At 38.9% G+C, this 23619-nt stretch overlaps 1 protein-coding gene across 5 annotated transcripts in view; it reads right to left on the minus strand.

Annotated features, from left to right (window-relative positions):
- The window catches only part of neo1b (neogenin 1b), a 256016-nt gene that overhangs the window by 151903 nt on the left and 80494 nt on the right, over nucleotides 1–23619 (minus strand). For all 5 annotated transcript variants that reach the window (XM_067437193.1, XM_067437192.1, XM_067437191.1 and 2 more), the window contains exons 3-4: nucleotides 9868–10143; nucleotides 7686–7836 (exon numbers count right to left, since the gene is read on the minus strand). In XM_067437193.1, the coding sequence (XP_067293294.1) occupies nucleotides 7686–7836; nucleotides 9868–10143 (427 nt within the window). The remainder of the gene's footprint in view (nucleotides 1–7685; nucleotides 7837–9867; nucleotides 10144–23619) is intronic.

A 23619-nucleotide genomic window follows, 5' to 3' on the forward strand; every position in this document is an offset into this window, starting at 1 on the left:
AAATAATAAAAAGAAACCAATAAAATCTCAAACAATTCAAGTGAATTTCAGCATCACCAAATTATAATGTACAGTATGAAAACAGCAAATACAGTAAGATATGTAAGAGATGTGCTTTTAAATTATTGTTGAAATTACATGTTAACTATTGACTAACCAATCTTTAGATGATGGGAAATGAAATGTAAAAATAGAAGAAATGCATAATTAAATATGCAATATCACTGATATAATACACATTAAGTACATACACACACACGCGTGCACAGGCACACATTTTATATTATATATTTATATATATATATATCAAAATTAGACCTATATGTTAAAGGTGCCCTTGAATGATTTGTTAAATTGTTCTCTGATATCTAGAGGGTATGTGGCTTATTTAAGGGCAAAAATTGTCCAGATACAGTTTTGCAGGTCCATTTACAACCCTATAAATTGTCCCTAGGATGTAATCCTTATTTGGAAGAGTCATGAATATTAATGTTGAGCTCTGCTCTGATTGGCTTATTTCAGCCGCTCACAGGAGTTCAGTGAAGCGGCTCGTGAGTTCTGACCGTCCTGACATAACACAGACCAACTAAATGACACACACTTCAAGCAAAACATCTCAAATGGAAACCGAGATATTGCAGCTTACTTGTTTATTGGCGACCCCAGACCATCCGTGCACGAGAAAGAGCTCGTGTTCGTGCGGTTGCCAGATTTCAGTAATTAAATCCCCCAAACAGAGCTTTTCTGTGAAAAGAAACCTGTATGATATCCAGTGTTATACCTAAACATGCCCAATCTGGCAACCATATGCACGTGAGCTCTCTCTCGCGCAACGACGATCTGAAAACACCAATAAACAACTAATCTGCATTTTATCAATCTCCATTTGAGATGTTCTGCTTAAAGTGTCATTCAGTCGACATTTTAGACTTTTTTCGTCAAACAATTGCATGTTTATATAACGTTAGTCACGATGTAGGCAACGTTACGCAGTGACTGTGATGTAGCCTAATCTGAAATACAAATAGGCAAAAACATCATAGGAAACACCATACTTCAGTTCTCAAAAATATTAATATATAACTTATATTTTTACACAATGAAAAGCCTTGTCAAATGACTGTCGTTTTAACTTATATGGTGGAAAAGGTGACGTTTGCTAGAAGGATCGAGTGAACGATCTGTAAGCAAAGTATCTATGGTTGTATTTTGTAATATAAAATAATATTACCCTTTGTCATTAGACACACTATTTAGTTTAGTATGGTACTTGGAGTTTCCTAGTGTTACTGTACTAGCATCTTGCGTTATCTAGATAATGCGTTCTCTCTAAGAAACGTTTAATTTAATCAGAAATTGTTTAAACAGTCAATAAGTGGATATTCAATTTTTCATTCTAGGGCACCTTAAAACAAAACAAAACAAATGAAATTTGTAGGGACAAAAAAATCTAAAAATGATCTAATTAATAATAATCATGAAACTTATACAATTTATGATTTTTTTTTTAATGTTTAGGTTTACTTTTCCCAATCAAATCCCTTAAAAAAAAAAAAAAAAAAAAATCTGTGTTTTCTGTTTTTAGATTCTATTTTAATGAAGTTTAAATATTCAAAAAGCATGTCTAATTAATTTATAAAATTTATTATTTAGTTCTAATAAAACACAATTTTATTAAAAAATAATAATAATTTCTATGAAATTTTATTTTTCCCCCACAAATTCTATGTTGTGTAGTTTCTGAATCAAATAAAGGCATAAAACATTGATTAAAATGTGATTTCATCATCTGTGATTTCGGTCCACATTTTCTTCATCACGGAAATCATAGGGCCCTGCATTTATTAGTGAATGACAACCTCAATTTTGGTCCGTTTGTCACCCAAAGCTATTACATAATTTGTACTGTAACTGTATAGAAAAGAGCCATGCAAACATCCTATATTAATGTTAGGTCTCAAACATATTTGCACACAGATCTCCTATGAGAAGCAGCGTAATCTAGTTCGGTTTCACTCACAATGGGGCTTTTATCAGAGAAAGCACTAAAACTCTACAGGGAAAAATTAAACTCTGAAGGGGAGATTTGGATTACACACACACACACACACACACACACACACTATAGATGTTGTCTGAGCCATGATTGACTCTGTCTGCCCCTCTGAGGGACTGGGCATTGTGGGTAATATGGCATTATTAGAATGTATCCAGCATCAGGAATACATTATATCGCCCGAAGACCATGAGAGAAGCAATTACGCTGTAAATAGAGTCTGTCAGCAATCATCAGTCCTGCACAGACAACCAGCACAGGACCGCAATTAGACATTTAGCCGCTTTCAATCGACAGCGCAAACTGACATCAAGCCTCATCGGAGGAGGCCGAGAGAGACAAGGACGCGATGCAGAACACGCGAGCTGAAGGGGGTAGTTAGCCGCTTAAACAGGTCATGATTAGTCTGCTCAGCTGCTGATACGATCAATTCAATCTTTATGGAAAGCATCGTTTCAAATTACGGTGGGCGGGATCCAAACGGCGAGGATGCATTAAAACAGACAACAGCAGAACAGAGCTGAATCTCAACCCATTTCAATGATAATTCTGTGAAGACAATGGCTCTGGTCCAAACACTAATCAGCTGCCTACGTAAACAGCATTTGAATGCACCACTGGCACGCTCTTCATACACAGGCACCGAATGATGCTCCGCAAGGATGGTCACAGACATCCATACACACTTTTATTTTCCCTTTCTAAATTTCTTTCCTCAAAGCACTTTCCATCCACAATTCCCAAATTATATTCCAAAATAAAATGTAAAAAAGATAAATAAAAAACATCTTTAATTTTGCATGGGCCGCAGCAGGGAAGGAGCTTTATCCCCAATCTTATTAGGGCAGCAACTTTCAGAAAAGAGGCAGAGCGTTTGCCATTCATTAGCAAATCTAAAGGCCGTTTCCTGTGATCTTACATACAATACCTCCAAAATCTGTTAAAGGGATAATACACCCAAAAATTAAAATTAGCCCATGATTTACTCACCCTAGGTATACATGACTTTCTTCTTCAGACGAATACAGTTGGAGTAATATCAAAAATATTCTGGCTAATCCAAGCTTTATAATGGCAGCCCTAAATTTGAAGCACCCAAAAGTGCATCCATCCATGATAAACATGCTCCACACGGCTCCAGGGGTTAATAAAGGCCTTCTGAAGTGAATTGATGGGTTTGTGTGAGAAAAATATCCATATTAAACACATTGTAAAGTAAAATATCTAGCATCCAGTGGACCGCCTTCCGTATTCAATGCATGAAAAAAGCATAATTGGAGCGACACTGACGTCTTTTAAAATGACTGATGTAGGGCTGTGCGATATGGAAGAAAAATGCGATATGTAATATCTTGTTAAATAATGTGATATTCGATATGCGATACTATATTGCTATTAGTGTGTAAAATCTATTTAAATTATATTTTTAAAAATTATTTAAAAACCATTTGTGTTTCACATTCTTTCTGGGAAAAGAAAGCATCGCTACAACTTCTGAAAGTGACCAGCAGTGTTTAAGCAAACATTTATGGCACAAATCGTTCACGTTTCGGTGTGTCCGACATCGCAAGACTGCAAGTTTTTTGCAAATTATTGCATTTAATAACTCTTTTTAACATCAAGCAAGTCCCAAAAGTAACAGTCGTGTGCCCAGTCTATTCTCTGCTCTATACGTCGACCTAAAACATACACTTTTCACAATGTTGAAGTAGCCTATTAAAATCATTCAGATATTGCGTGCCGTTGCGGTATGCATATTGCGATATTTCGATATATTGCACAGCCCTAGACTGGTGTCATTTTAATAGTTGGGATCGTGCAGAGCCTCTGAAGCTCTTCCTTTGAAACGGCATTGATTTGGACCTTTAACATTTTGGTTGCCACTGAAGTCCATTATGTGGTGAAAAACCCTGAAATGTTTTCCTTAAAAAAATAATTTGTTAATTTCAGGAAATTTTCATTTTGAAATGAACGAATCCTCGATCCGGCACCAATAACCGATTGCTGGAACTATCGGCAAAGATCAATCCCGATCGCTTTTCCGGGTTGTGGAGCGGCTGAGAAGGATCCACTGACATTAAACAGCACGAGAGCGACTCTAGAGGTCAAATAAAAAAGATCACTGATGCCTCATGGAGTTTGTTTTGACACGTGAGGCTGCGCACTGACAGAGCGGGACATTTCAGATGCGGTACAGAGTGAGAACGCATTCAGTTAGTGAGAGATGCATTAATGGATCAAAAACGAGTGTTTGTTTTTGCTTTGCAAGAGTTTCTGCATCGCATAAGTTCTCTTCAGTACAAGACTCTTCCTGAGTCTACAAAACAAAAGCGATTCATCCACGCTGAGTTTAACCGCTCTTTAAAGGTCCCGTTCTTCGCGTGTTTTCGAAGCTTTGATTATGTTTTCAGTGTGCAATATAACATGAGTTCATGTTTCGCGTGTAAAAAACACACAGTATTTTTCACACAATTGACTTATCTGTACAGCGCTGTTTCCTCTGTCCTTAAAACCATAGATATCCATAATAAGGGCTAGATGTCTTACGGCGGAGTCACCATCGGCATCACCGGCGGCCATCTTGTCACAGGCAGGCTTTCTGTCGGGCTCTGTGGAACCTGATGTAAGATGAGTGATCTGTCCGAACATAAATACTCTTATCTCGCTGAAATCTTGACGGATTTACAAATGGTTTGGTTTCTTACAAACGTTATAAACATGGCTACAAATCAGGATGCTTTAACACGTTGAAATTGCAGCTTTTCATTTCGATAAACGACTTAATCGTGCAGCTTGTGTGTTACGGCTAACTTACATACACGTTATCAAGGGGGCTGAGACCACAATCGAGCTGTTCAAAGCTGTTCAGTTTTATTGACACCAATAACGATTTTATGACAACCAATCTTTTGTCTAGTTAAAATAAACTTAGTTGGCATGTTTTTTTGTTTGTTTAATTTTTTTTAAAATACAAATTATTTTATTATATTCTTATTAAAAAAGCACATATATATATATATATATATATATATATATATATATATATATAGAGCTAGCTCTGGGGAAAAAATTCAGAGCTGTATATGTGTATAAATATATATCATTTGTCATGTTGCCATTCGGTACACAGTTTTAGTAGCCTATATATTGATTTAACATAAATACCTTGTGTGCGTGTGTGTGTGTGTGTGTATTCATTGCACCCATCTGTTCTGTTTAATGTTACTTTCATATCAAAGTCCATGGTTATAATTATTCATAAGTATGTATGTCATAACTACATCTCTGACATTTATAACAAACGAAACAGTTTGAAAATCGGTTGAAAATTGAGCAAGTTATGGTTATTTAAAAGTACATGCACCATTAAAACACACTGTTACGAGTGAGCGAGCTGCCTGTGACAAGATGGCCGCAAGTTGCGGACGGCGACCTCCATTGGCCAACAGCGCGCACGAGACATCTAGCCTTTATTATGGATATCTATGCTTAAAACGGCCTGATGATTTCCTTGTTCTATGAAGTCCCTCCTTCAGAAACACGTAACGAGTTCTGATTGGGCCAGCGCTTCCCGTGTTGTGATTGGACAGCAGCTTAGCGCACTTTACCCGGAAAGGTCCCGCCTCAAAACCACGCCCCCTATTTTGCGTGTTCTTGTGGGCGGAGGGTTAGTCAACAAACGGTTCTAGTGACGTCATTACAGCAGAGGTGTAGTCCAAACCGGCCGTTCGCTGTAGGCTTTGAAAGGGAACTTCTGTTAAATAAAATATCTCGCTTGGCATTGAACTTTGAGCTTTATAATTTTACAGGTATTATTTATGCTCTAACAGCAACATTACACACTAACTAAAGTTTGAAAGATGGAATCGCGAAGAACAGGACCTTTAAGACTCACAAAACGCTGCAAAATAAGTCTCAAAAGTTATAAATGATGCAATAGTATGTTCGACATGCAAATGACTGAGCATTTATTTGTGCAGTAATTGATAGCTGTCACAGGAAATGTTCTTTATGTATTTGTTATTTATGGTGAGCTTACAACACCATATGTATATTGTGTTACATAATGAAATTTTGCAGCATGCAATTCTTTTGGGGGAAGCTTTGATGATTTTACTGAGAGTGAAATAAAACTGAATCAAAAGCCCTCATTCCCCTTCACTCCGCAGCTAAACTATGCCCACTTTTATTAACTGATGAAACAGGGTTTCATGACCCTTTAAATAAGTCGAGCACTTTCAAGTATCTCTTCATAAATATGGCTATTTTTAAGGGTTTACCAGGACTTAAGTTCAAGTACTTAAAGGGATAGTTCCCCCAAAAATGTAAATTGTGTGATTAATTCCTCCTGTGGTTGGCCAGCCGTCAGACCTCCGTTCATCTTCACACACAGATGAAGATATTAGTGTTGAAATCCGATGGCTCAGAAAGGCCTTCATTGACACCAATGTCATTTCCTCTCTCAAGACCCATAAAGGCACTAAAGACGTCGTTACAAAGCCCATCTCACTACAGCGGCTCTACAATCATTTTATGAAGCACTTATATAGTGATGGCTGATTTCAAAATAAAGACTTGAACGTTATGAATCAGCGTATTGAGTCATGATTCGGATCGCGTAAAAAGTCACGTGATTTCAGCCGTTTCAGCCGTAGTGGCAGGAGTACTACTAATCTGAGCCACTGTATGCTGGAAGACATTGGTCGGTTTTGCTGTAGACCTTGAAAATGATGTGCATTTGGACACAGGTTGTAGATCAGATCTATGCAAGAACATGATAATCCTAGTGAGAGTGAATAAAACACAGCGGGCTAGGAAATGAAAAGAGACAAAGTGGCAATAAAAAGCATGTAATCGCTTTTGTCCATGTCCACAATGCAAACATTACCAAACCCACGGCTGAAATCACATCAGGGTAAATATTCCAGCACAGAGAGGGCGTAATAATGAATGATAGAGCGCTGTACCCCTGACAGCCGATTTACATGCTGTGTGACAATTCAGTCCTTGCTACATTATTCATGTCCACCCAAAGACAACAGCCAAACATCCTCTGGAAAACAGAGCGGTCACATCAGGAGAGAGAAATATACCAGCTATCCTGTAAACTATGCAAGGCAATTTACAGCATGTAAATGGCGTGCGTGACTTTAGATGAAGCCGTGTTCCAGTTAAGAGCATCATAACTATGCCGCGCACATACAAAAATTACACAATGGCCGCCTCCAAAATATCCATTTACACAGGCATCAGTAATTGCCTCCGGCGGATAATAAGGATATTTTACACTGAGGAATTTGGACAGACGTTGAATAGTCGATAGCGTGATTAAGAGCGACTGAATGGATTCTTTTTGTGTGGTGATGCGCAGCGAGTTTGCGTTAGTATGCCAAGCCACACGAGGATGGGCGACTGCTGCCAGGATCTGAGGAGGAGAGACTTCCCATCCCACTGCAGTGCTCTCAGCTTGTACCTGCACACGTTTCTTGCATCCTTTCAAGGATTCGACAGGAAAATGAGAGATTCTCTTTGCCAACATGACACACTTTTAAAAGTATTTGCTTTTATCTCAAGGGTTCTGTCAGTCAGATGGTTTAGGATTGCAAAGACACAGATCTGATGCACTTACCCTTCGTCAATCGGCTGGTCGTTAAACGTCCAGCGAATCACAGGCACCGGGTATCCCTTCATGACGCATGGCAACAACACGCTCTCCCCGACAACCTTTGCCACGGCAACCGGGCCCTGAAGAGTCTCTAGTTTTTCTTCAACACCCGAATCTGTGAACACACACACACGCACACGTGATTGTACAAATAAAGCGAAACACCCAGTGAACATTTCACACTTAATTCCCGATTCAATCAATCAATAAAAATAATAATACTTTACAATTTAATGCAAAAAAATACAAAAAATGCATAGGTATGATATTTTAATATTTTGAATGTGGCCGCAAATTAACTCTTTTCCTGCCAAACACTGAATTTTCCTAGCCTAAAAATTTAGACTCTAGCAACTCTGAATGCTGTTTCATGCATACTGAGCTTTTTACACTGTTAAAGGCTTGGATTCCCATCCTAAACATAGACAAAGTTTCAAAAACTAATGTCGGGCGTTTTCTGTGTCAAAAATACTCCTTCCGGTTTCTCACAAGTTTCAGAGAGTTGTTTTCGAGTATGGGTCGGCTTGACGTCGATAGAGCCGAAGGTCCTTGTATGGGCCGTACGGGCTCTTCTCCCGGTAGGGTGCGCGCGCGCGTGACTAGAGCGAGAGAGAGGAAATGCACGCCCATAAACACTCGCTCAGCTGCAGATCCAGTCGTCGCTATAGTCCGCGCCGCGCTCCACTTTATTCCTGTGGGTGACGTCGAGCGACTTCAACGCTTCAGCACAGCATTCCGGGAAGGCAGCGCTGCATTTGAACCGATTTGAACGCAGAAATGACGGGAAGCTTCACAACATCGCTTCAGTCGCATCGCAAAAGTGGATCTCCACGGTCACTGCTGTCACAGGACTTCACCAAATACACAGTTACCAAAGAAGTGTGTTTTTGACGGAGCGGTCCCAGCGATAAAGGTTCGGTCCTGCTGTGGAAACAGGCGGTGAGTAAAACTGCTTCAAATGTCTGTGCTGTTGCGATCGTCGCTTGAGTAAACATCAGTAAACAACACGATCATGTATAACGTTAGTTAATTTATCAATGGAGCATGCGATCTATGGTGTGTGTTTAAATACATTTGTTTAGCTGACCACTATAGGTGTCAGTTTGTTTATTGTAAAACCACCCAAACATAACGCTAGGGGACGTTCACACAAAGCGTGCTTCGTCATTCAAATGCGCTAACGTTACTCCATTGTTGTTCTCTGTATAACGTTACACTAGTCTGACGTGCAAAACCGTTTTGCTTGCTACTGCTAAGGTTTAGTCGCAATAGTCCATAAACCGAATCATGTCCTCATAAACTGCGAGTAAACACACAGAAATGTTGACAGGCCACTAAATACAGTCCATACCACAGAGGCGGACGTCCTGATGCTGCTGTTTCTCCTGTTCAATTTATTTCAGCCTCCGGATCTGATTCTGGATCATATCTGTATTAGTTGAATCTGGGTAGCGTTTTCTTCTCCACGCTTGAGGACGTCACCGCTTTGTGTGCGCTCGTCATTCTTTAGCTCCGCCCACACGATACGCCTCCAGGCGCTCTGTTTTTTTCGGAAAGACTCGGTACAGCCCATATTTCTTTTATAAATATAATAAAACTAAAGACTTTTCGGAGATATGAAGGATGCAATACTACTCTATAGGTACTCAAGATTGACATGAGATTGACTGAAACTGAGCGTTTCACCCCCCTTTTAAGCTTTTCTCTGAGAAAAGAACAAAGAACGGCACTGAAGTCATTCTTAAGAAGGGAAAATGTGTTGGAAGTTTTGCCGACCGGATACGGCGAATGTTTAATCTGTCAGCGAGCTCTGCTTCACCTTCGTTGCTCTGGTTGGTTGTAGCGCTATCCTATCGCGTGCAGAGGGAGTTTGAAAGACAACCGTTTATCCGCCCCTCGAATTGAGCTGTCAATGGTGAGTTTCCAGACCAAACATCTTGATGTGGGTCTGGCTTGTCAGGATAGAATTTCCCATTATACGTGAGAAAACACTTTACTTTACATTAATGACCCAGTTTAAATACAGATTCATCTTCCCAGAGCTGAAGTACCCTTTAATTGAAAGGCCATTTTGCCAGCGAAGGACCCCTTTAAAACATTCCCGTGACTTTACAATCACACCACACTGTGTGTTCAGCATCTGTACCTGCGGACACCTGTAGTTCAGCCTCCTCTGTGGATTTCGGCGGCCCCAGACCATCTATTGTGCAGCGGTAGAGTCCGGTGTCGTTCTGAGAGGCGTTGCTGATGACCAGAGCTCCACTGGGCAGCCGTATCACTCTCCCATCTGGTTCCACGGCCCGCCCGTCCCTCTCCCAGCGGCTAAATGGGACGAGCTCTTCAGTCACCTCACAGCTCAGCATCTCACTGCCGCCCATACGCACAGACACGCCCTCCGGCTGGCTGAGGAACCGCGGAAGTCCTGCAAGAACAGATGAGTTGTGTTACATTACTGAAGTAAACCTCATATAAACCTTTACAGCGAATGGAATGAGAAAAAAAGAAAAAAGAAAGAACAATTCAAACAACGAACCCTGAGGAGCTACAGATGGGGATTAGATGCTTTGCTAACTCTGGAGAAATTAAGTAAATAACACTAATGGTCTTGTCATACCAATTAGCAAATAAACTTAAGAGACGAGCAGCCATTAAGCATGTTTGAACAGCACAGCAGAGGGTCTGTTTGCTATCATATTCCATATTTATTTTTTCATATTTATTTTATTAATACACTGATTAATGCATCCTAATTCATTAAACAGGAACATTTCAATGTAGAGAAACTGATTTGTCTCCGAATTTTAATCAGTTTCACTCACAAATTTGCGAATTAAAAAACAATTTATTCAAACCTTGACCTGAATTATTAGGAGAGGTTAAGTGAATGTAAGAAAACTGCATTAATATTTATGACTGAAGCAAGGACAAATCATTTACGTGTGGGTTTACGCAACAATATGTGTGTATTAAAATACACACACACATATTAGTGATGTCAAGGCGTCAATCGCAATGAATCACATGTAACCTAAAAGTTTGTTTATATACAGTATGTGTGTGAATATATATATATAATTATACACAGTACACACACACAATGTAAACACAAACATTTATTTTGGATGTGATTAATCACGATGTATCAATTGCCCAGCACTAATACACACACACACAGTTTAGAAAATAACTAAATATCAATGGTAAATATAAATATTTACATAAGTGATTTATATCACAAAACAAACACATACACGAGAAAACAACAACAACAACAAAAACATGCATGCACACAACTTTTAAATTATAATATTTTCTTTTTACTTTATTTTGTAAATGACAAGAGTGTAGGATTTTTGCATAAAAAAATCTAAATACACAAATAAAAGGATAAAAAGAATTCTTTGTGCCATTAATTTGCTTTGAAACTCGGATAATAAATAACATCAAAAGATTAAACAAACCAAACATTTCTGAAACACGGCTGAGGATTCTTCAGACATTGACTTGAAATTGTTATTTCCCTCTCGTCTCTAAACTCGCGGTAAGAAGTCTGCAGAAGTTCTAAGACGCTCCTGAAGTTTGTGGGAGAGTGTTATAATTCACCGTACACCGCACTCTCTCTAACAGCTGAGAGCGTCTGTGACATCCTAATGTTCTCCTGGCCTATTTATGTGTCCTGGCTGATGTAGGACTTGTTTTGGTCTAGAAGCACCAGAGTGGTGTGTGTGTGTGTGTGTGTGTGTGTGTGTGTGTGTGTGTGTGTGTGTGTGTGTGTGTGTGTGTGTGTGTGTGTGTGTGTGACAGGTCTGTAAATTAGCCTCAGCCTGCGACCCGAACTAGAGGCATACCCACGCAGTGCTTTTAACAGGACACACAATCTCAGTGCGCCAATTCAACAGGCCTGAAGACTCGACACTCAACCGGTCTGCCTTCCCTAGCAGAGAGTGAAGATGTGCGCCTTCATCAGGACTCAAGCTGGGCAAATAAGGACAGAACAATGTGCCTTTGGCGGGCAGAGCTACTGTGTGTAAACAGTTTACAAAACCTGTCAGAGAGAAACTCCATATGTAAACGCGCAGTTAACATATACAAACGTACATTCACACTATACAAACACAAATACTCTGTCTGGAGCGTGTGTCTGAGCATGATAAGCCACTGAAAGACAAATCATAAACACACAAATCACACACACTGACAAACTCACTACCAATACACACAGAAACACATGCACTCATATGCACACACACGACCACACAAACTAGTTTAAGTCAAGCATGTCTAGCACTAAACTTGGGGTCTTCAGTATTCAAATCTTCAGCAATCTTCAGCATTCAATAAAGCCACTCAGAACACCTTAAACATATCAGGCCGTTACAGCTGGTTTTAGTTGATCAGATCACAAGTAGGGGTGTGCGATATTAACAAAAAATGATATCTCAATATTTCCTGGGATTTTCTCGATAACAATAATTAGACAATATTTTGCTGAGTGTGTTATTGTAAGACCAGAGACACACTGCAAGCGTGGTGTGAGCGTGGCGTTTCTGTTGCGTGTCAGCCGCGAGGCGGCTGCCTGGCATTTTCTCTGTCTTTGCACACCAGAAGCGTGTCTGACACGGCGCTGCAGCGGATATTGATGTACAGGGAAGCCCTATACTTCATGTTAAATATAAATATATTGCTTATTGATACAGCAAAGACAACGTCGGCAGAAGCCTATTGACCATGGTATTGACGGCAAAATAGGCTACACAATATTTCGTTCTGTATTGACAGGTTTAATATTTCAAAATCGATAATTATGTTGTTTTTTATTATTACAATTAGGCCTATATCTGCATTTATGTTAACCTACAGACTTTCAAACATGAAAATGTAATTTATTAATATGTATTTGTGTCAAAATGGCAAATAAACATGTTTTCCTATGGTATTTTGCCTAGAAACGCTTCCAATACTCTCACGTGTCGCGTGAAAAATAGGCGTCTCTTCTATCTGAAGCATGCAAGCGTTTTCCGCACGGCTCGGACCGCGCGTGACGCAGGCAGTATGCAAGCTCTAACCGGTTAACATGGGAGCCGAAATAAAAACGGACACGCCACGCGGCCGAGACGCTCACGGCACGCTTGCAGTGTGTCCCCGGCCTAATGCTACCTTGGTGCTGGTGATAAGCTGACTCAAAGTTTTTAATATTCTTCATATTCTGCGTGGTGGTCAGTTCACAGCAGTGACAGATATCATCTTTTCCAAAAAGTTTAAATGTATTTTTTCCTTTTATGAGCATTTTACCTTTATTTATATTTTGAAGTGCATTTGAAGTGGCATTTACACAGACTGTTTAATGAGCTTAGAGGTGACAAATAACCTGTAGTAAAACATAAAAAATGGTTTGATGTTTTAAACATGTTAATGAGTGAGTCATTGATAGTCAACTGATTCATTCAGGAACAAATCATTTGACTATATTAATCTGTCTTATTCAATGAATCATTGATTCAAATGATTCAAATAGCTGATTCATTCAGTAAGGTGTTGTTCAGTGACGAAATTACAGTGCTGTGACTTTGTTTTGAACTATTCTCGTTGGCGAGATAGAGTAAAAATGGGCAATATGGTGTCTAAAATGTAAGTCACTTATTAAATTCTTGTTTAGTAAACTTGTATAATATCACATGTGTTATCATGCTGATTTCTGGATTTTTCCGCTGATATTTATTAAAAATAGATGCGGTGAAAGCCTGTACCCGCACTAGTCTAATCTTTAAGACTACATCACGTAGTGTACGCGCAGTGTACGCTGGGTGTGTGTGTGAGGGATACACTTCTAGATAATGTCAGATCGCACATCGTTAAAACAGTGTAAGACAATTATGATATTTTACGTTTTTTGAGGAAGAAAATCCGTTTTTTGAGGAAAACATTTCAAGATTTTTCTCGACATAATGGATTTCAACGGCAACCAAAATGTTGAAGGTTTAAATCAATGCACTGTTAAAGGAACATGCCGACTTTTTGGGGCTTATTCACCACAACCCCAGAGTTAGGAGAGAGAACATTGAGCTTGGGATATTTTTAATCTACAAACCAAACTTGGGTCTTCAGCCGACAGTTAAAATCCCGGCTAGTGCACGTCCAATAATGTTCATGCATTAGGTCAACAGTGGCGAGTAGACTAGAGTAGGTCTGTTGTGGCTGTTTGAGTGCATTTGACCACATGAGCGTTTACACCACAAAAGCAATCCGGTCAAATGTGTTTTCGGCTACCTCTGGAAGTGGTCAAAAGTGGACAAGCTCAAAACGGTTTTAGACCCCGTTTACACCTGTATTCAGCGTCGTCCACTTGTGATCCGATCAACCAAAACGCATCTTGAAGGGATGGTTCACCCAAAAACAAAAATTCATTTTTCATGAAAAAGTCAGGAGCCCAAAATTTGAATCCAAAAAAGCCCATCCATCTATTACAAACAATACCCTAGACTCTGTGCGTTAATAAGGGCCTTCTGAAACGAAGCCATCCAATTTTGCAAGAAAAATATCCATATTTAACACATTATAAAGTAAAATATTTAGCTTCCACCAGCCCTTATTGAAAGTGTAACACCCTTTGCCATTCAAAACGTGTATGCTACGTCCTACATCACGTCAGTTACACTTTTTTGTAAGTTGAATACGGAAGGTGGTCCACCAGAAGCTAGATATTCGACTTATACTGTGTTTAATATGTTTATCTTTCATCCACAAACCCATCGATTTGCCTCTACTTTTCTTTGTTTTTCTCAACCATTCTAGCAGTTCAAGTGTCATATATCATTTTAAATAGGAAAACCGGAAGTTTCTATCTAGCTCATTTGATGTCCCAATTTTACATTTATTTATTCTGAGATTGGATTAAAATCATATAATTTCAAGAAAAACGGCAGCAAAAATGTGGTGTTTTTACTGTGATCTCAAACAGAATTTCATGAAGTTTGGATTTTTTACAACTTGGTTGTTGTTTTAGACTTCCAGATAAAAAAAATTCTACATGTAACAAGTTATAGCCATTTATTATAATATTATTCTAGGCGTTTCTAGGTTTTTGGGGGAAAACAGGTGTATTTTATTTATTGACAATGTAGATGTGTCCTAAAAAGTTAAAAGAGTAAAATAAATAGAAAGATTGTTATATAATAACAACACTGAAACAAAAAAAATTCTTCAGAAAAATATTATAATTTAAAGATAAAAAAAACAAATGCAAACAATGCAACAAGTTGTGACAACAAACCGTGCAATTAAAATATACAAATAATGAACAGTAAATATACAGTAAATGAACAAACGGTGCAAATAATCTTCTCAAACACAAAATGAGGAAAATATACGGATTGAAAACGGTGTAAAACACAAATATGGCCGATAGTTATTATTTTTAGCCACGGGCGGCTGTCTCGTTCTTTAAGGATTAACCACCTGGAGCCGCATGGAGCACTTATTATGGATGGATGCTCTTTTTTGGGCTTCAAATTTTAGGCTGCCATTCGCTACAAAAACTTGGAAGAGCCAAGACATGTTTTAATATAACTCCGATTGTATTTGACTGAAAGAAGAAAGTCATTTACACCTAGTGAGTAGATCATGGGGTCATTTTCATTTTTGGGTGAACTATCCCTTTAATAGCAGGTGTAAACGACCTAAGATGAGTCCTAATTCCCAAATATAAATAGTGCGAGTAGTGTGTTCACACTGAAAAGTCCAAAAAGAAAAAGTGCACTTTAAATGCACGGAAGTGTGGCACGTTGTAAACTTGTATAAGTGCATAGAGTATAGTGCATTGTTTGGGACACAACTCTTGAACCTCCCAATAAACTACCCAGAAGACCCCAGTAACATGCATAACATTTTTTTTTTGTGGTGGCTAGTTTTGCACAAGCCAGCACGTACAGTAACACTCCAGCACATTCATTCACACAGAACCTCTCTCACTCGAGTTTTAAAGCACCAAACATGTGGCTGAGCAACTGAAAATCAAATAGCTGCTCTGTCAGGCTGCTGGTTTTTAGAGAGGGAATACATAAAAATCCTAGCACACCACAGGCACAAAACACACACACACACACACACTCAAAGAGTCGAGATGCCAGTGTATCCGCAACAAAGACGTGCTGCCTGCAGCCCACATATAAAATAAACTTCAGTGTGTGTGTGTGTGTGTGTGTGTGTGTGTGTGTGTGTGTGTGTAGCTCGAGCAAATAATGCCGTGTGTGATCCATACACATGTTCGGACACATGCTGAACGCAGCGAGTGGAAGACGGAGCACATCTGCACAGATCCGGTCTCCGTATCTCACTGCCTCCATCCCCGTTGTGACGGAGAGACACCAGAGAGGAATCATTAAACACAGCTTGGAGCCGTCTACAGCCTGAAGGCAGACAAATTCATCCACACACACACACACAACACATAAACAAACACACAAGCACAAACAGCTCCAAGGACAGTTCATATTTCTCTCACTTGAACGTGTGGTTCTGTTCTGATCTTTCACTCGTGAGTTATGAATGAACAGCTGCTGTTTTTAAGGTCTTCACAGACTTTTTAAGAACTAAGAGCTTCACAACACGTCTCAGTGCTCAGGCCAAATTACTGATGGAAATGTTTGATAATGAAGGGTTTTTTATTATTTCATAATGACAAAAAAAATCCATTATGGTGATTAAATGATTCTATATTAAATATACTGCAGAGGAAAATTAGCCTGGATGCCAGCCGAACTTAGCCCGCCCACAAAATTTTAGGTCGGGTGGTTCGGTCTGGCATCGCTCCATAGAGGAGTAATTATCTCCGAACAGAAACTGTTCTGACCAATGAAATCATCAGGGTGGGCTTTAGACGATGACGGACAGATGATCAACAGTAACGTAATCATCACGTCATCAAAGGGGCTTGGATTATATTTGTTTGAATCCTAAACGGAGAGATTGTTTGTATCTGCATTCACCTTCACTATTTCTCTCAAAGATGATGATTATGTTGGGTAAGTACTCTGTGTATCAATAAATTCTTTTATTTTTTTACAACACCGGCTAAGATCGTTTATTCCAGCGCGTGTGCAGACAGGGTTGCCAAGTTTGTACAACAAAACCCGCCAACTACTAGCCCTAAACAATAGCTTCTCGGGGGGTACTCCGGGGGAAAAAGGGTGTTTGGGGGGTAAAATGTGTGTTATTTTGGCAAGGTTTTCTGCTAAAATTCGCACTCATGGGTCTATATATCACATAATAGTCGCTTCAACCCGCGGACATGGAAAACAACCGCGGGAAAAAACGCGGACTTGGCAACACAGTGCTGTTGAGCTCTGTCTGTTGACATTTGACAATGCGTCGCTTCGTTGCTCTGATTGGTTGTCGGTCTGTCCAATCGAGGTCTTTCCTGGTTGGGTTGAAACACGCCTCAATCACAGCCCAATGGAGCATCAGACTCATATTCTGACTAGAATTGAGTATGACCACTTCAGGCTAGAGGAAAATAACACAAAAATAAAATTGCAAAACCTATTTTTTAAATAACATTATTTTTATTTTTTTTGGTTAAATCATATTTTTTTTCTATTTTCTAGATAATATATAAAATGTTTATGTATTTACATTTTCTATAAATATATAATTTTTCAATAATTTACTGTCATCTTAAATGTCATTCATTGACTTAATTCAATTTTTTTTTTTTTTTTTTTTTTTTTTTTAACAAATATACTATAATTAGACAATTGAATTAAAGAATAAAATTGTTGGACTAAGATTAATTGACCAAATTTGTAATATATTTAAAAAAAAGACTTGAGACAAGTATACATTTTTAAAATTATTTAATAATTTATAATAAAAAATGTATAATAAAAAAACGACTAATATAACATGATGCACAACTGGACAACTGGTCTGCTGTTTTCCCTCGGCTGCCACACTGACCCGCCCAACAAAATGTCCTGTTGCTCCTTGCGGTCACAACATGTAAGATTATACACTTTAGAGCTTGTGTAGCACCAGGTCACATTTACACCTGATAATAACACTGGTCTCAGGAGATCTGATCATGGATAGTCAGTCGAGACAGCTGGTAATAAAAAGCATCTCAAACGCTTCTCCTGAGACCACTAGACATCTCCTACATCCGTCTGCATGTCAATGTGGATACATGCTCTGTGAGGGCTTGTGTATTTATGGGATGGAGCTCATGAACACTTGTATGTTATGGGTTATCTGAGATCCATTTAGCATTTAACCTCTGAATATGGTATGAGGAAGCACTTTGGTATGAGGGTTTTAGCAGTGATACCATAAGGGGCTTTCGCACCGGAGGAACGTTTTCATAGTTCCTATAACTATTGGTGGATGTACCTGCTTTTTGGCATGCAGGGCTCTACACTGTCAATGTGAAAAAAATATTTAGGCGCACGTGTGCGAGTGACCGATTATTGTGAATGGATGTATAATAAAATGTGATATTAATCGGGTACATAAGTCCAATAAACAAGTTGATATTAAGTAACTTAAAGAATTAGTTCACTTTAACATGAATATTTCCTGATAATTCATCTCATCCAAGATGTTCATGTCTTTCTTTCTTCAGTGAAAAAGGAAACATTTCAGGATGTTGCTCCATATAATGGACTTCAACGCAAACAAAATGTTGAAGGAACATGCCAACTTTTTGGGACTAGCTTATTCACCGTAAGTTAGATGAGTCCATACTATTCTCATCTCTGTCTGACACACACATATGGAATTACCTTTGTCTCAATAAAACTGAACGAAACTTTGTAAAACTGAACGAAACATTATCCGAAACTATTAAAAATATGCCAATACAAAAGAAGAAAAACACATTGAAAATGAAAAAAATGAATTCAGTCGTACAAATGTAACACGATATTCAGTGTGCTTCATTCTTAGTTAAGGTTTTTCAAAGATTCGTTTCCACAAATCGTGGATTGAATGCATTGCCAAAGATTTCGTTTAGTTTCTCAGTTTTTCGGTTGCTGTTTTGACACAAACCTCTCGTGGGAGCAAGCTTAACAGTGATCTACTCTGATTGGATAAAGAGCTTTTGATGGACAGGTGAAATGATCTCGCGGTGCTTTGTGCTAGTTCGTAAAGATGAGCTCTCAGGAGAGACATGGAGCGGCGGCGGCTTCATCTTCATCATCTTCTTCACCCGCTTGTTCTTCAAGGCAGCAATAAGTTTGTTTTATTGAAGAAACCAATAATATCAATAAAAGTTGTATCCATGTACACACTGTATATCAACAGTGGCGTAACTTTGTTTTAAAACGTTGGTGGGATGTGTGTGTGTGTATTCTTTGGTTATCATCATTTTATTATTTTTAATTCTCTTTATATTGTATTCTTTTTCTCATGCATTTGTATCCCTAATTGAATTACTTTCTATGTAAAGCACTTTGAATTGCCACTGTGTATGAAATGTGCTATATAAATACATTTGCCTTGCCTTGCCTATAAGTGGGTGGGGGGGATTATATTAAGATCCAGAAATCAATTCAATAGTTCATTTATTAGCAAATATAAACCTCATGTTTAATTCTTGCATCTATACACATTGAACACCTCTCCTCAGTTCTGTCCAATTGTGATCACATTCCCAGAGTTTAAATGTTTAAAGACACATGTAAGTTTAAATGAATGTCACCCTCAAAAAAGTCCAGAAACCTGCATGCAAACGGCTTTCCAAATACTGGGATTGAAACCTCCTCCTCCCCACCTCCTCTGTATCTCATTACCCTCCTCACATTCCACCGCCGAGCAAACAGACAGAAAAAGCCTCTCCATTCATCCGTGGATTTCATCTGCCCTCCGCAAACATTTGCTCCTCCGGTTCCCTCGCACCCCCACACTGACCGTCGCAGGTCCGAACGCTCCAAGAGCAACACGAGACCTCACACACACACTCACGGGGGGAGTGTAAACAGGGCAGGCGCTAACAGGACACTCCCGAGACCACACAGGGTCCCATTCAGATGCACGACGCGGCTCGGAGTCGCCACACAAACAGCTTTCAGTGTGACGGATGGCGGTTGCAGTAGGCCTGACAGTACTGCAACTACAAAGTCTTATGACAAATTAAGATCCAACCCCGATTTACATGTGAAATAGGGCAATATTTTGAAAGGAATAGTTTAAAAATAAAAATATCAGTATTTAGCCAAACATCAGACTTCTGAGCAACACAAAAGGAGATAAGTGACCAGGTACTATGAAGCAGCATGAAAAGTAGTTAATATGCCACATGAATTATATTTCAATTTCATACAACATTCATACATACTTGCTTTTCACTGTACATTGCTCCAGACTGCGACCTAATGCTTGCATTTTGCAACCTTTTTTCTTGCTGGTGCGATTAAATTTTGTTAGAGGTTGCACTGGTGCGATCAATCACACTGCCCAGCTGCTAAGAGCTGATATTTTCGTTACATATGATAAATGTGAACAGGCAAACGAAACGAAAGCAGAACGGAACCACGCTATTCCTTTGAGTGCGAGCTCAAACACGGGCCGATCTCCATCAGGCGACACCGGTACTACACAGCGCTGGGAAATCCAGAGAGAAAGCGTTTGATTTCATCACAGAATTAATAACATCACTACTGCGGGATCTAGTGGGAAGCGCTCGGCACAGAATTCTCCGTTATAAACCATAGATATCAACTCAAACAGAGCTGACGTGGAAACTAGAAGAAATGGTGAGGGCTTTAACATGCACACCAGTAAGCTGATAACTGAAAAATATCAGCTTATTGAAATAACCAGTTTTCCCCGTTTACATGTAAACCAGTAAACTGACAACGCAAGTAAACCGCGTTTACATGACTTTATTAATAAACCGGGTTATTTCCTTGTAGTGACGTTAAAAATAGTAATGTCCGTATATCTGACTCAGAGTTTTTCAGATGTTTCGTCAGTTGTGATGTTAAATAAAGTGTGTCAGCGGGAGATTTACGGATCATATTATCCCTCATCAGTTCCAGATGCAGCGTTTTGACTGAACCTCTTCTACTTCTGCTGCATGAGATGAGAACACATCTTTACAATTTTCTGGGTCTTAAAAGAGTCTGCATTTGTGATATACGTCCTTATTTCATTAAAAACACTAGCTCGCTCTGTCTGGATGCATTTAATTCTGCTTTAAGTTTGCGTTTTTGTCATTTAAATAAGCCAACAGAAAGCAAGTTAGTGCGTTTACATGCCGCACGAAATTCGGGTAAAAAAGCAAAAAAACTACCTGTTCTGACCGGTTTATGCTTACACTGTTTATGACCGTACTCCGATAGAAGAGAACAGGTTACCGCGTTTACATGACCATGTTCATTGTTGGCTCATTAGGCATAATCGGCTTAAGACCGTGCATGTAAACGCACCCAGTGAGCCATGAGCGAAGATCTTCGGTTTCAGTCCACAAATCACCAACATTCACCATGGATTTACTGTAGTACCACCCCATGGTATTGTTATCACAATGTGTTTTTTTTACCACTATAACCAGTAGATGGCGGCATAGGAGCACTTTTTGACATCTACGCCATTTCAACACCCCTTTCCTAATATATGGAAAAATGTAGGAAGTCACAAAGTCTCATGAAAAACAAAAACTTTTCTTCAAATTGTGACTGAATTACACAGGAAACTAGAGCGCTCCTTTAATAATCACTGAAGCTGTCAGTCAGTTCAGTGTGAGATTATATAAGAGAACAATAGTACATTTAATAAGAGTAGAATATTAAAATGTTCCCTGGTTTTTGCACATTACTGATGTTAATAAAAGTTAGTTTTATCTACATATCATTTCAAGTGCAGTGCTTCACTGTTAGATTTCCAATAAAAAACACATTTTTGTAATATTTATAGTAGCTGCACTTAAAAACAATGGAGAAAAAAAAGTATTTTTATGAATAAATTCACTTTGATACATCTGTAGAACGATCATATCATTTGCAGTGAATATACAACCAGTTAAAATATGCATGTGCAAAAGCAATTTGAGCAAATAAGGGGTTTTCATATGACTTCAGACGTCTTTGAATGTTGTGCATGAATTCGATCGAAGGCTCCTGGTCATTATATGTATTCACTATATGGAAAATAGCAGCTCTGAGATTCAGCAAAACGTCTCTGAGGGGCGAGTAAATGACAGCATTTTCATTCCTTCGAGCTGTCTTGAATTTCTGATCCTAAATGAAGCGTAAATCAGAGACTTCGTAATACAGTCAGATGCTAAACTTCACACGAGAGATATGAAACAGTAAATGTGGCAGTAATAGAAATATTTTCAAGCCCTAGAGCTAAAAACACACCGAAAGGTGTGAAAACCACCACAGACACACTGCATGAGCGTAATGAGCCCGAGGACAGAGACGCTCTGACAAACGAGCGGCTCAAATCGATACGTGTGCTTCACTAATGTAAAATCAATCACAGCAGAGGAAGAGACCCCTCAACACTGAAACAAAGAGGAGCTGCCATTGTTGGTGGAGGATACGCTTGAATATAAATGACTGTGCCACTGCGACAGCTGTCACTATGGCAACGCAAACATCTGGAGCACATGTGTGAGAAAATGATTCAACAATTGATGCAATGAGGTTTTTTTTGTATTCAAACAAACAATGTGCATTCGTTCTTTGAAGAGAACATCTTGAATATTCTGGTTTCTTTGTATTGGAAGTACTTAAAACTTCTATTGCTATTAACTTTATTATATATTCAGCAGTTTAACAGCAGCTCAGCTGTTTCTGAAACATTTTGTATAACAAATGCATGTGTGTGAGTGTGAGTGTGAGTGTGTGCTTGTTTTTTTGAAATATCAGGAGACAAATGTGTATAGTGACATAGGCATTACAGGAGAGGGTGAAATATGAGGACATTACCCATGTCCCCACTTTTCAAAAGGCTTATAAATCAGACAGGAGGAGTTTTTATGTGAAAGTAAAAATGCAGAATGATTCCTGCAGGCAATGGGTAGGTTTAGAGGTAGTGTGTGTGTGTGTGTGTGTGTGTGTGTGTGTGTGTGTGTGTGTGTGTGTGTGTGTGTGTGTGTGTGTGTGTGTGTGTTGTGTGTGTGTGTGTGTGTGTGTGTGTGTGTGTGTGTGTGTGTGTGTGTGTGTGGGGTAGGGGCAATGTAGGGGGATAGAAAATATGGTTTGACCGGTATAAAAACCATTACCCCTATGGAACATTTCTCAAAAACAAACGTGTGTGTGTGTGTGTACACATGACTGCATTTATGCATTTATGAGTGAGTCATTGATTCATTTATAAAATGATAACACTCAGAGTCACTTATGTTCCTGAATGAATCAACATTCACTAAACTGATTACTTCAAAGAGAATCAATTTAAAGTTAAAATTCAACTGGTAAAGAGAATAGAAAACAACAGCTGAAAATATACTGATGTACAGCTGCATTTAAATAAAGATTTTGCAATAAAGATGCCAAATGCTCTTGAACTAGTGAATTGCTCTTTAAAAAAAACAAACTCATTGTTAAGAAAAATACTTCTCTGATTAAAAATATATAGAGTACTACACTAGTTTTTCAGAAAAGAAGCTTGATTGTAGATCCCCTATTTTAAGCAAGGAGCCCGGCATGGTTCCTTACACTCTTTTTGCTATAAACACCCCGTCTCATTATCTGAGTGAGAGGGATCGCAGCACGCCATCAGAACTCTGATTTTAGACCTCAGTGTATTTACTGCAAATCTGTTCCTCTGAAATAGAACAGAAATGTTAAAAGATGTAAATAAATGCATCTGACGTTACATGTGGCCATCTGTAAATAACTCCTAAAGGCAAAAGAACCGTGAGCTGCAACGTTTAACATGTGAGCCGGCGATCATG

The sequence above is a fragment of the Pseudorasbora parva genome, chromosome 25, assembly GCF_024679245.1.
Source record: "Pseudorasbora parva isolate DD20220531a chromosome 25, ASM2467924v1, whole genome shotgun sequence".
NCBI classification, from domain to species: domain Eukaryota; kingdom Metazoa; phylum Chordata; class Actinopteri; order Cypriniformes; family Gobionidae; genus Pseudorasbora; species Pseudorasbora parva.